The sequence below is a fragment of the Neoarius graeffei genome, chromosome 20, assembly GCF_027579695.1.
Source record: "Neoarius graeffei isolate fNeoGra1 chromosome 20, fNeoGra1.pri, whole genome shotgun sequence".
Classification (NCBI taxonomy): Eukaryota; Metazoa; Chordata; class Actinopteri; order Siluriformes; family Ariidae; genus Neoarius; species Neoarius graeffei.
Window position 1 is genome coordinate 59,036,060 of NC_083588.1, and position 14,031 is coordinate 59,050,090.

General features: G+C 39.9%; 1 protein-coding gene across 6 annotated transcripts in view; it reads right to left on the reverse strand.

Annotated features, from left to right (window-relative positions):
• Window positions 1–115: 115 nt before the first annotated feature.
• ezh1 (enhancer of zeste 1 polycomb repressive complex 2 subunit) overlaps window positions 116–14,031 on the reverse strand; it is a 56,528-nt gene continuing 42,612 nt past the window's right edge. For 5 of the 6 annotated variants that reach the window (XM_060902080.1, XM_060902084.1, XM_060902081.1 and 2 more), the window contains exons 16-20: window positions 13,042–13,137; window positions 10,315–10,396; window positions 10,116–10,196; window positions 8,724–8,808; window positions 116–5,786 (exon numbers count right to left, since the gene is read on the reverse strand). In XM_060902080.1, coding sequence (XP_060758063.1) covers window positions 5,726–5,786; window positions 8,724–8,808; window positions 10,116–10,196; window positions 10,315–10,396; window positions 13,042–13,137 — 405 coding nt within the window. In that variant the 3' untranslated portion in view covers window positions 116–5,725. Of the gene's footprint in view, window positions 5,809–8,723; window positions 8,809–10,115; window positions 10,197–10,314; window positions 10,397–13,041; window positions 13,138–14,031 lie in introns of all 6 variants that reach the window. The other variant, XM_060902082.1, reaches the window with a different exon arrangement.

Here is a 14,031-nt window from a genome sequence, read left to right on the forward strand (position 1 = left end):
ACCTCAGATATGAATGGAATCCAAATACTGATAACATCAATATGGTAGAAAATCCCTGGTAAAGGAACCGTTTAACCGTTTAAAAAATGGCAAAGACACAAAAACACAGACACAATTCAAAGTTATAAATTTATTTTCCATACACAGACCTGCTTGCTTTCACATCCACATCTACCTTCCATGGCATTTCAGTCACCTCACAGAGCTCTTTTTATAAAGAGTAGGTTGGCGTAAGCAATGATCGTATATACGTAGTAGAGAAATAATATTCTATAACAATATATTCAGTCTCAAATCCTTTAGAGCTTGGATAGTATTTTATTGTCTCATTGTACATGTAGAATATATTAAATGAAAACTATTTCACAAAAGGGGAACTTGAAATGTGTCATAAATTCCAAAAGTTAAAGGTAATAATTCATTTTTTAAAAGCGCTATGAATTCCACTTTGCTTTCTGAGTCAGCGTATCTCGTATTTGGCACATACTGAAATGGGAAGACTTCTTCAGAAGATAAAGAATGTCTTAACATGAATACAGGAAAGGGAGTTGTAAAAGAAGTGACGGTTAAATGGACACAATGTTTTAAGGTAGGCTTCAATTTTTCTTTTAACCCCGCAAAAAAAAACAAAAAAACAAAAACCCGAATGTGGTTCTATGACTGAGTGGAGGACCAGACTGCCATGTTGATTTCCTAATATTCCCGTTTGCTCGAGTCATCGCCGAGTCCCAATCAGAAAGTCGTAACCATGACCTCATGTATGCGGCCTATAAAAAACCCGACTGTTACTCTCCTCCTCTTTTCCTTTGTCGTGTCCTCTGTTTTTACTAAGTGTACTTGGCAATGAAACAACAAAAAAAGGGAATATTTCGAGTTCTGAACGAAACCACTACGGCATTCCAAAACAAAAGGAAATTTCGGAAAGTCGAATTCTTAAGTTTCAACATGTAAAGTCAAGAATAGCTCTCTCTCATTTTTTATATGGGTCAAAAACAAACAAAAAATAAAAACTCCACACCTGATTCTGCAACAGTAACCAAATACGTTGATAATGTCTTCTAAATGAATACGATAAAAAGCACGGATACGAATACAAGGGGTGCTATTATTTTTGTTATTCCAGAAATGGCACCTATTTGAACCCAATGAGATCCTGCTGGATGTACAGCGTGCAAGTTGCACAAGGAGGAGGTTTTTACTTTCATGAGATACAGACGCTCATCTCCATTTAAGACGAGTTATGAACTGGAGCGATGTAGCTGAGGTTGAGGAACTGTCCTGAGTCAGAATTCACACGTGCTGACAGTGGTGATCTGTTTTTTTTCTTTTTTCTAGTGCTTTCCATTGTTTCCAGAGGTGTAGGGTTTATTTAAATAAAATAAATAATAATAAACAATTACATCAATAAGCCACGCCCATTTTGGATTTAAACCCAAACAGATAATTATATTTGGCGCACTAAATACTTTTTGTTCTTCATATCAGAACATTTAACATCAATATTTACAAATCGATCCGTTCAGAACTTTATTTCTTTCTTAGTAAGAGCTTTTCGAAACACGTTTGAAAGCTAAATTCAATGGAACGATATTTCATACACTCACTGGGCGGCCACTTTATGAGTGAAATTTAGTTTCCTCTGAAATTTGGTTATTGTGATACGTGTTTATTTCTGTAATGTCTCAAAATATTTCAGGTCATTCTGTGGCTGGGAAGTTATTTAATTTGAGGGGATTAAAGCAAATAAATGTGCATGAAATCGCTCGCTTCGCGCAGTCAAGCAGACAGAGGAAGTCCGTGTGCGCATGCGCAGGTTTACCTTCGTCATCTTCTTCTGGGTTTTACGGCAGCTGGCATCCACGGTGTCGCATTACTGCCATCTACAGGTTTACCTTTGAGCATGCACTGACAGTTCCATCGTTCTGTCGCCAAACGAACAGCTGATCACACCGAGGTGCTCGCTGAGCGCCAATATTTATTAGTTTGGTCCTGCGCTTCCTTTCCTTCGTATATAACATAACATCTTTTCTTCTCGCTTTCTTTCCGTTACTGTAGTCGGTCTTTCACGTTTCATTCGCACATTCGCGTCCTCCATTTTTCTCTCCGGTTTCAAATTTGCATCCCGCAATGCCTTGCGCGAACGGGGAAAACCCACCACGTGATGCATGACATAGTATCTTGTATTGGGTCATGGTGAAGCAGGAAAAAGTAGTGGAGAATTTAGAGCGACGTGGAGATAAATTTATTAATTGTTCTATTTTTAAAAAAACTAAAAATTGGAAAAAAAGTCTGTGATTCAAATTCAGTAGCTTTCGGTCCACTAAGCAGAAATAACTGGGTGTCGGGAAAAATTATTTTTATGACCTACACTTGAAAAATCTGAAAGGCAGTCTAGCTTTAATGTTCACTTCAAACATCAGAATGGGAAAATTGTGATCTCAAAGTGTGACTTTCTTTCACTGGTGGCATGGGTGTTGGTTTGAGCCAGATGGACTAGTTTGAGTATTTCAGAAACTGCTGCTCTCCTGGGGTTTTCACATACAACAGTCTCTACACAGAATGGTGTAAAAAACAAAAAACACTGAGTGAGTGACAGTTCTGTGGGTGGAAACAAATGTCGTCTTGATAAGAGACGGAGGAAAATGGCCAGATTGGTTAGAGCTTTTTTGCCAGGAAGGACATAGTAACTCATAGCAACTCTTTACAACCGCGGTGAGCAGAAAAGCATCTCAGCATGCAACAGCAGAAGAACAAGTTCCTATGAAAGTGGCTGGTGAGTGTATTTATGCATATTAATAATTTTCTGTGAAATGAAAAGCCTTGAGGCAAAACAACAACCAAAAAACCCCCGTCCTAAAGTGGTGTCTTTGACCCATATACTGTATAAAAATATGATCAGCAGATAAAAAGCAAATGAAGAATCTTGTCTGATTTTGATTCTGCTTTCTTGTAGGATGTATAACATTTGCGATTACTTACGAATTGGTGTGATTTTACTCGTGTATATAGATCAGTACCTTAAGATGGAATGTGTAGGAAACGCCTTGTGGATTGGTACGTGACGTTCCTTCGGCGGAAGATTTGAAGAGGTCGATTTGGCAAAAATGGAGCTAAATATTACATGTCACATCATGTCACATCAAGCACAATGATGCACAAATGTTATGCACTAAAGATCATGTGCGGTTAACAGGATTAAACTAGCACATTATGTTTTCTGTTCTGTTTAGCATGCTTTCGTTAATATTACAGAAATTATAGCATGGTTAAAGTTTTCGCAGCCTTCTCAAATCCTCCGTGTGGAGAACGCACTAAATAGTCGGTCAGAACGGTGAATTTAGTTTGGATTAGCTCATTACAACAGGGAGAAGAATCATAGAACCCACTCGCTTTTAAAACAACAACAAAAAGATAATAAAAGACCCTATGAACGAATCTCGGACAGTTCTTTCCTTTATCATTAGCTTGAAGTGCACATTCACCTTGTCGGCTTGTATGGTTCTTTTTTTTTTTTTTTGCTTCTTGTTACAGAACACCAGATGTGCTATGAAGATTAAAACATAATGGATACCCAGGGTTGCCAGAGTCACGCGTTTAAAAAAAAAAAAAAAAAGGTGCAGCGTATATCTATTTTTTCTTCCAATAATTACAATTACATCTCATGTCCAAAACATATGCGACAGCAAACAAAAGGAAAGTGAAAGTGTGGACAGTGTTGGCCATCTATGATGGACAGAATAATTTCTTTTGTAAGAAAATATATTGCCCCCCAAAAATGGAGAGGAAAATGTCCGTACCTGGTGATTAAAAAGTTTTACTACAGATAATGTCTATCAGAAATTATTCTATCCACATTCACTGGATATGAGCAATCGTGTGCTCTGATTGGCTACTCTACTACTAGGATAACAGCTCATATACCATGAGTGGGGGGAGGCGCAGCGTGTTGCTGAACCAACCGAGGACAAAATAACTTCTTGAAAACAAAACCCCAAAAAATAAAAAAAAAGTGAAAAAAAGAAGTATTTGAAGGTAAGAACGTACCTTTTTTAAAAAAAAAAAATTCAATAAATATTAATATTATCGCATTTTTCACAAATTGCTCCTGTCATTTCGCCGGTTTGTTTACATTCTAAGTGGAAATTATTTTGTTGGACGTTTTGTGTAAAAGTTTTTATTTATTGAATTTGCAAAAAATAAAAATGCTCCGTTTCTCAAAATCCAGTGAGTGTGGATAGAATAAAACAGTTATTCCACTTAACCTCGGTGCTACGCACCTCGTCGGCTATCAGCTCATGTACGACTTGATTTTGTGGAATAACTGTTAATGATTCCTGATTCCAATTCCTGAATATTTTGGGATAGTCTCAAGTCATTTTTGTGATGATGTGCTGTTGGTCTAGAATTCCTGCTGAAACATGGCAACCCTGTGGAAACTTGTGACTGTTGCTAGTTTATCTGCTTGTTTGTGCTACATAGTTAGCCACAGCTGAAATGTTAGCGCTGGAGTAGCCAGGGATCCCGTTTCGATACGGATTAGCGTTGCTGATATGAGATGGCATCGTTATAGAAACATTTCTTAAAAAAAAAAAAAAGTGTGTGAATGTTAAAGTAGCAAATGGCAAAGCTTTGCAGATTAGCGTAACAAGCTAACATTACAGCACGCTGCATAATCGCTAACGATAACATTATTGCAGATGTGAAGTTCATCCGTTTCCGTGTGAATAAACTGACCAAAACTAACAGCAACCATACATATGTCTCCTAGTTTGCAACTATACATGATGTAGAGGATATAAGGATGCTAAAACCGCTATTCAGAAGCTTGTGTACAGAGTTTACCACACCGTGAAAACGTTAACTGAAGTGAAGAACGCGCTCTGCTCCAGATTAGCCAAATTAGCAGCTTTTGACGCCTTCTTGTCAGGAAAAATAAAAAATATGTGAGTAATGGAAAGGGACACCCCTATCTGAGGTGATTTTTTTTTTAACTTTTCAGATTGATAAGTCGTTCCGTCATTGCTGTAGCATAGCTAAGTGAACATGAGGTACAAATATTCCCACATTACTTTGCTAATCGTATCATTCGTGTGCTAGCTCTGTAGCAAGTGCTACCATTCAGGACTAGCTAATGTTCTTAGTAGAATGTGAGCCATTTGCATTAGTATAATAGACTGTTATTTCCTGTACTAGCCTGCATGCTGCTAGCATAACAGAAACTGCTAAGTTAGCACATTTAGCTATGTGTATCTTATAGCTGGGGATTATTTGTTTAGCATTCCTGTCAGGTTAAGCTGGGAATGTTAATGCATCACTAATTAGCATATTAGCTAACCGAATAAGCTAACATTGTTAGCTAGCTTACGCTCTTTTTTTTTGTATAAAATAATTGTTGGAAATCCTTGACCTGTAAGAGTGATTTCTATTAAGAACACTAGCCTCTTTTTTTTTTTTACTTTACACACCAACAAACATGCTAGTCCAGACAATTCAATTAACCCCATGTTCTAAAATACCGAAAGTTTTTTATCCAAACTTTTTTTTTTTTTAATTTTGTGATATTTTGTCATGAGCGATTCTTTGATATCATACCGTTATCGTAATGTTATGACATCACAGAATCCCTTCTTGTAACCGAAGATGTATCCAGGCAACCACATTATAGAACTGCAGTCCTGAGTGAGGGGAGGTGCATTGCGGGCAGGAAAGACGGAAGGCGGGAAAATCAGACCACATCAATCTCCCTCTCGATGCCCACGTATTTGAGAGCGTCGGCTTGACTGTACCTACGAGGGATCCAGGGATGTACTATAAGTGAATATCAATGAGATGCAGGGTTTCAATCCAGCACAATCTTTAAAACATCAAAATAAATGTATACAAAAGCAAGTTAGCCTCTGCGCTTAGCCGAACTCGGACGTCCCTCAGTAAAAGAAAGCCGTTCTGCTCAAATCGAGGCTGCTTCCATGGACATTTTGGTATGCGTCAAAAAACATTACCTTACCTTTGGATTCAACATGAACATGTTGACTAGAACCTGGCACCACCATGGCACTACGTGGAAGCTAATCTTTCCAAGGAATGTATTCTGAGGTAACTACGCGTCAGTCAATAGGAGAGGGTCGGAGGCAGGGCTTCAGTCATTCATGCTGATTCTGACGAAGATGGAGGAGCAACTAACCTTGGCCAGCTACTCCATTTTTTCCCCTTATAGATTACAGATTATACTGCTTGTTTGAAAACAGTAATATAATGAGCGATAATACTAAAATGAAGTTAAAAAAATGGAAATGGATAACTATCAGATTATCAGTGTGAATTTAGCTACATGCAGCAATTTTCCATTAAAATGGAAAATTAAAAATAAATGTTGAATTTTCTCTAACATTTGCAAGAGGTTTTGTTTGGGAATTTTCTCTAACCTTGGCAAGGTTTTGTTTGGGAATTTTCTCTAATCTTGGCGAGGATCTGTTTGGGAATTTTCTCAAACGTTTGTAAGAGGTTCTAACGTTTGTGAGATTTTGTTTCCTAACATTTGTGAGGTTTTATTTGGGAATTTTCTCTAATCTTAGCGAGATTTTGTTTGGAATTTTCTCTAACCTTAGCGAGGTTCTGTTTGGGGAATCTTCTCTAACCTTGGCGAGGATCTGTTTGGGAATTTTCTCAAACATTTGTAAGAGGTTCTAACGTTTGTGAGATTTTGTTTCCTAACATTTGTGAGGTTTTATTTGGGAATTTTCTCTAATCATAGCGAGATTTTGTTTGGAATTTTCTCTAACCTTAGCGAGGTTCTGTTTGGGGAATCTTCTCTAACCTTGGCGAGGATCTGTTTGGGAATTTTCTCAAACTTTTGTAAGAGGTTCTAACGTTTGTGAGATTTTGTTTCCTAACATTTGTGAGGTTTTATTCGGGAATTTTCTCTAATCTTAGCGAGATTTTGTTTGGAATTTTCTCTAACCTTAGCGAGGTTCTGTTTGGGGAATCTTCTCTAACCTTGGCGAGGTTCTGTTTGGGGAATTTTCTCTAACCTTGGCGAGGATCTGTTTGGGAATTTTCTCAAACGTTTGTAAGAGGTTCTAACGTTTGTGAGATTTTGTTTCCTAACATTTGTGAGGTTTTATTCGGGAATTTTCTCTAACCTTAGCGAGGTTCTGTTTGGGGAATCTTCTCTAACCTTGGTGAGGATCTGTTTGGGAATTTTCTCAAACGTTTGTAAGAGGTTCTAACGTTTGTGAGATTTTGTTTCCTAACATTTGTGAGGTTTTATTCGGGAATTTTCTCTAATCTTAGCGAGATTTTGTTTGGAATTTTCTCTAACCTTAGCGAGGTTCTGTTTGGGGAATCTTCTCTAACCTTGGCGAGGTTCTGTTTGGGGAATTTTCTCTAACCTTGGCGAGGATCTGTTTGGGAATTTTCTCAAACGTTTGTAAGAGGTTCTAACGTTTGTGAGATTTTGTTTCCTAACATTTGTGAGGTTTTATTCGGGAATTTTCTCTAATCTTAGCGAGATTTTGTTTGGAATTTTCTCTAACCTTAGCGAGGTTCTGTTTGGGGAATCTTCTCTAACCTTGGCGAGGTTTTGTTTGGGAATTCTCTCAAACGTTTGTAAGAGGTTCTAACATTTGTGAGATTTTGTTTGGGATTTTTTTTGCCCCTAACATTTGCGAGGTTTTATTTGGGAATTTGTTTCTAATATTTGCTTGGTGTTTTAGGGAATTTTCTTGAATGTTTGCAAGAGGTTTTATTTGGGAATTTTCTCAAATGTTTGCGAGATTTTGTTTGGGAATAAACTTGGGTCCTTTCTCAGCTGGCCTCGAGTTCAGTCTTCTCACAGTAGACTCCAGATCCACTGCGACCAGGATAGAACACTTACTGAAAATGAATGAATGATGAACTTCCATTTTTAAACCTTGATTTCCGTGTATGCTTTTACCAAAAAGTTATATTTTCAAATTTTTGTTTGAAGAACAAGAACTGCCAGCAGTGTTGACTTTTACACATCAAAATCTCCACCTACCAACACGGGCTATCACAAACCAGCAACACATCACTGAGTTCACCAAAATGTCCTTGTAAAAGCAGCCTTAAACTCCACCTATTTTTATTCTACATTTCTTCAAAAAGCATGAGTTCTCTGTTGTCGATCAGGTGTAATATATATTTTAAATGCATGTATACTACACATTTATATAAAGACATAAATGCATGCATTGTGGTCTGGGAAAACCCACCGGACATCTCTGTGGCTGAATTTGGAAACTGGATGTTGGCCAAAATTAGTTTTTTTTTCCTGCCTATAAGATATATTTTGACACCTCATTGTCAAAATGAAACAGAAAATTCTGAAAAACCTGTAGCTTTAATAAGTCAGAAAATATCAATATTTTACCGTGTGAATGGTTTCCCCAAGCCACCATACACATGTTCAGTGGTGAAGTTTAACGGGAAGGGAACGACACAACAATGCAAACTTTTTAAAATATACTAAATATCAATAACAATCCTTTCACAATGTTCAGCTCCAGATCCAATCTGCTGCACTGCGCTGGATACAACAACCTCTTCTCTTAGATGGATGCGCTGGATCAGCTGTGTTTAGGTTTACAACCGAACACTTCAGGAAGTACAATGAATATAAAAACATACAAAACCACACATGAACAGACCGTGAAATCATGTCGATTCGTGTTTTCCTGAAGCCCTTAATCAACATTACAGAATACCTGTAGTCGAAAAACAGCTCCTCTCCCTGCTGGATGGCCCTTTTGGCAAAGATCCCGATGCGATGGTCGCCATTCACCATTACCACTGCAACAAAGTCCACCAATCAGATCTCACAAAAACAATACCATTTAAAAAAAAAAAAATCTGCACTTCATCCCTCAACAAAGACTACGTTCAGACTACACCCTGAAACGACCCATATCCGATTTTTTTGCCCATATGCGACCTGTATCCGATTTGTTATTGACAATCTGAACAACACAGATCCAATTTTTTCACATGCGACCCAGGCCGCTTGGATATGTGGTCCTAAATCCGATGCATATCCGTTATTTTCACATGCGACTGCAGTCTGACCGGACAGGTCGCATTCATGCGACCTACACGTCATCAACAAGAGACAAACGTCACTATTCTGCGTTGGCTAATCCCGCCTCTTTGGTGGAAAACAACAACATTTGTACAGTTTTCAGAATTTAAATAGACTTTTATAGAATTGATCAAGCTAATAGTGGATTTGGTAGGGACCTGGATGTTGATCTGTTAGCCTGATTAAATAAAACAGTTTCTATAACTGATTTATAACTTAAACCATCCTGTATTACAAGATTATAAGATTGTTCTGGAAATTTCCAGTAATTTGACACCTTCGGTCTCATTAGTCTGCTGCCCACATTAATCAGATTATTGTGTGAGTTCCGCCGCCGCCACAAAAACCACATCGCCAGGTCTCGCCTCATCTCCATCGCAAACTGCACTGGTGTTTCTGCACCTTGAGCCAGCGCTGAGAGAAGTTGCAGAATTCAGCTGGCTATAAACAATCTAAATAAATATTTATAAAAATGTAGAAAAAGTTTATTAATATGACAAAATAAATATGTGCAAATTATTAAGCCTGAATTAAGAGTTTGGTAATACAGCGGCCGTATCCCAAATGACTGCCTACTGAAGCTCGAGTGCACTATATAGAGTTTAAAAATCCATTACTTCCTAGTAACATGTAGTGCACTTGTATAGAAATTAGAGAGACATTTAGGAGTCAACCCTCGTTACCAGGCTACACTTTCATTTCAGTTCAGAAACAAAAACACACACGAGACCTCACACTTTAACACTAACCAGATAATTAAACAAACAAACAAAAAAAGAAATCATTAAACATGAAGAGTGCGCTTTTTTTTTGTTTACGTATTACGTAGATGTGCTTATTACGTGTCAATTTGCGCATGCGGGACACTTTTGGGTCGTTTTCCGTTCATATTGGAGATCGCATACAAGTCTCATATAATTGGTAATGTGAACGGCCTAACAAAGAAATCGGATTTCACAACAAATCGGATATGGGTCGTTTCAGGTTGCAGTCTGAATGTAGTGAAAGAAGCTGAACTTGCCTTTTGCGTAGCAGTTGGGATTGACCGAATGGTTAGCGAAGCGAATCTTGTTCCCTTTCCGTGTCGCGTCCACCACAAAGTCTGTCGAGGTCAAACACAGGGACAGGAAGTCTAAGCTCTCTCCATATGTAAAATAACGCAAGGTGGAATAAAAAACAAACAAACAAAAAAACCCCAACATCACAGGTATGATATGTACCGTTGTTCAGGTTGAACAGGAAGCTGGACATGTACTTGTCGTAGATTCTGCCTCTTCTGTCTGCTTCATCCTGGGAAATAAGCTGAACATACAGGAAATATATACACACACATATATATACACACATACATTAGGGTTATGACTGTGAAAATGTTTTCAAAATTCCTACTTTCCTGATGTTGCACTTGGTGAACTTTTACTCATATACTACTTTTTTGAAGTTATTTTTATCGGGTCATGCAAAAACCTCCCGCACCCAACATCACCTCACTTTTGATAAATACATTGCCCAAGCGCGAGAGTCCTGGATGGACGGATGATTTCAAGTTCCTCTTTGAACTCTGTGAAGCATACAAGTTTTACCAAAAAGAAGTAAAATGGCCTCAAATCAAATGGTGCAAACTGCCTTCGCTTCACAGTGCCAGACGGAACTCAAGAGGAATTTTTGCATTAATTGCCTTTTTCCTCCTTTCCAAGTGGAGAGATAACTTGAAACTCATTTGCAATTTTATTGCAACCACATGGGCACAGGTCTGGTTTTCTAATCAGCACTATTCACAGAATGCTTACGATGACCTGCTCTCGGTCATCTCAGAACTTAAGTGTTCCTGCTGTGAAATGCTTCACCACTCATTGGGTAACGGAACCTTCACTGCTTGATGTGCCTCGCTCCAATATAGTGGCTGAGCGAGGTGTAAAGCTGATGGAGCAGATCCACGCCACTTGCAAAACTGACAAATATCTGAACAGTAAATTTATCAACACTAATTCAGACATTTGAAACCCTTTGCTGCAGATCTTCAATAATAATATCTCATCTCATCTCATTATCTCTAGCCGTTTTATCCTGTTCTACAGGGTCGCAGGCAAGCTGGAGCCTATCCCAGCTGACTACGGGCGAAAGGCGGGGTACACCCTGGACAAGTCGCCAGGTCATCACAGGGCTGACACATAGACACAGACAACCATTCACACTCACATTCACACCTACGGTCAATTTAGAGTCACCAGTTAACCTAACCTGCATGTCTTTGGACTGTGGGGGAAACCGGAGCACCCGGAGGAAACCCACGCGGACACGGGGAGAACATGCAAACTCCACACAGAAAGGCCCTCGCCGGCCACGGGGCTCGAACCCGGACCTTCTTGCTGTGAGGCGACAGCGCTAACCACTACACCACCATGCCGCCCACATCACATCACATCACATCACATTATCTCTAGCCGCTTTATCCTTCTACAGGGTCGCAGGCAAGCTGGAGCCTATCCCAGCTGACTACGGGCGAAAGGCGGGGTACACCCTGGACAAGTCGCCAGGTCATCACAGGGCTGCGTGCCGCCCAATAATAATATATTATTTCTAACTTCTTCTGCCAATGTACTGGTTCATTTTGAAAATATATTTGGTTTACAGACGATTCTATGACTTAATTTGCTGTTTTAGCAATGTGAGGCTTTTGTGGGGTTAGCGGGCGTCATTTTTTGTTGTTTAAATAGTAAATTACTTAAGGTGCGGGAGGTTTTTTCAATGTATGAACATAAAAAGGTTATTTTTGTGAGTTTTAGGCTAAAGTTCATCATTTAAACCCACAGGCTCATCTCATCTCATCTCATCTCATCTCATCTCATCTCATTATCTCTAGCCGCTTTATCCTTCTACAGCAGGGGTGTCAAACCTGATCCATAAAGGGCCGTGTGGCTGCAGGTTTTCATTCCAGCCATGCAGCAGCACACCTGACTTGGCTCATTCAATCAACTGAACTGTCTTCACACAGTCAAATACTTGCAGCCACACCCACTCTTGATTAAAGGGTGGGTGTGTCAGTTGATTGAATAAGCCAAATCAGGGTGCTGCTGCATGGCTGGAATGAAAACCTGCAGCCACACGGCCCTTTATGGATCAGGTTTGACACCCCTGTTCTACAGGGTCGCAGGCAAGCTGGAGCCTATCCCAGCTGACTACGGGCGAAAGGCGGGGTACACCCTGGACAAGTTGCCAGGTCATCACAGGGCTGACACATAGACACAGACAACCATTCACACTCACATTCACACCTACGCTCAATTTAGAGTCACCAGTTAACCTAACCTGCATGTCTTTGGACTGTGGGGGAAACCGGAGCACCCGGAGGAAACCCACGTGGACACGGGGAGAACATGCAAACTCCGCACAGAAAGGCCCTCGCCGGCCACGGGGCTCGAACCCGGACCTTCTTGCTGTGAGGCGACAGCGCTAACCACTACACCACCGTGCCGCCACCCACAGGCTTAAAAATCTAAAATTAGTCATAACCCTAACGTACATACATACACACATACAGTATATAGAGGAGAGAGAGAAAAAAAATGATTGGGAATCAAAACACAGAGTGTAAAACGGCTCGGTGTTAAATTTTTCCTGTACCTGTATTTCTTCTTGCGATATTCTAGAGCCCGCTTGCTATAACGTATCCACTGTTTACAAAATACAGACGAGTCATGGAATACGGATTCACGGGAAAAAAAATACAAAAAGCATGGATCTTTTATTCATGGATATGTGATAATTTTCTATGAAATATCAATAGTAAATTCATAAAGTAAAGGCCCGGTCCCACAATACTGATAATGAGTAAAAATAAACAGACAAACACTTATTTCATGAAGTCAAACGTGAAACTGGTGACATGGTGAAGATTTGTGGAAGACGTGGTGTGTGTGTGTGTCGGATATCCGTACTGCACTTGCCTCTCCACAGTACTCGGAGATGAACTCGTTTTTCTGAACCGGCTCCTTGATGAAAGTTCCCCATCCTGCTACATCTGATGGAGCCAGGAGCAGGTGCTAAAGAGGTCAGAGGTCATTCGTTAAACTGCTTAAAGGAGTACGCCACCCCTAAGTGAAATTGAGTCAGTCCCTGCAGTCCCTAGAGTTGGATGAGTGAGCCAAAGCGTTTTGTAGCCGACCCAGCCATTGTCCTGATCTGGAAACGTCCTGGTTAGCTTTAGCTTAGCGTAGTCGCTGTAATCCGGCGTGTCCAGCTAGCATTGTCGTTGCAAAAGTGAATCAAATAACTCAAGATTTTTTATAATTATTTCTCATGACCTGTACATTCACATCGAGTCCACATATCAATGCAAATTAACACGAAGGGATTTACTAGACCAATTTATATCTGGAACTATTTTCGGCCACGGCACAGGCAAAGCACCGCTGCAGGCGCAAAGACACCACGCAGCACCGCAACTTCCGTCAATGCACCAGTGTTACCAGGGAAACCAGGGTCTTCAGGTGCTGCGTGGTGTCTTTGCGCCTGCAGCGGTGCTTTGCCTGTGCTGTGGCCGAAAATAGTTCCAGATATAAATTGGTCTCGTAAATCCCTTCGTGTTAATTTGCATTGATATGTGTACTCGATGTGAATGTACAGGTCATGAGAAATAATTATAAAAAATCTTGAGTTATTTGATTCACTTTTGCAACGACAATGCTAGCTGGACACGCCGGATTACAGCGACTATGCTAAGCTAAAGCTAACCGGGACGTTTCCAGATCAGGACAATGGCTGGGTTGGCTACAAAACGCTTTGGCTCACTCATCCAACTCTAGGGACTGCAGGGACTGACTCAATTTCACTTGGGGGTGGCGTATTCCTTTAAACCCATAAAAGCTTTAAATATCACCGTGAGAATGATTTACATGCTAAGAGACAACCCGATGTTGATTTCGATTCTTTACGAC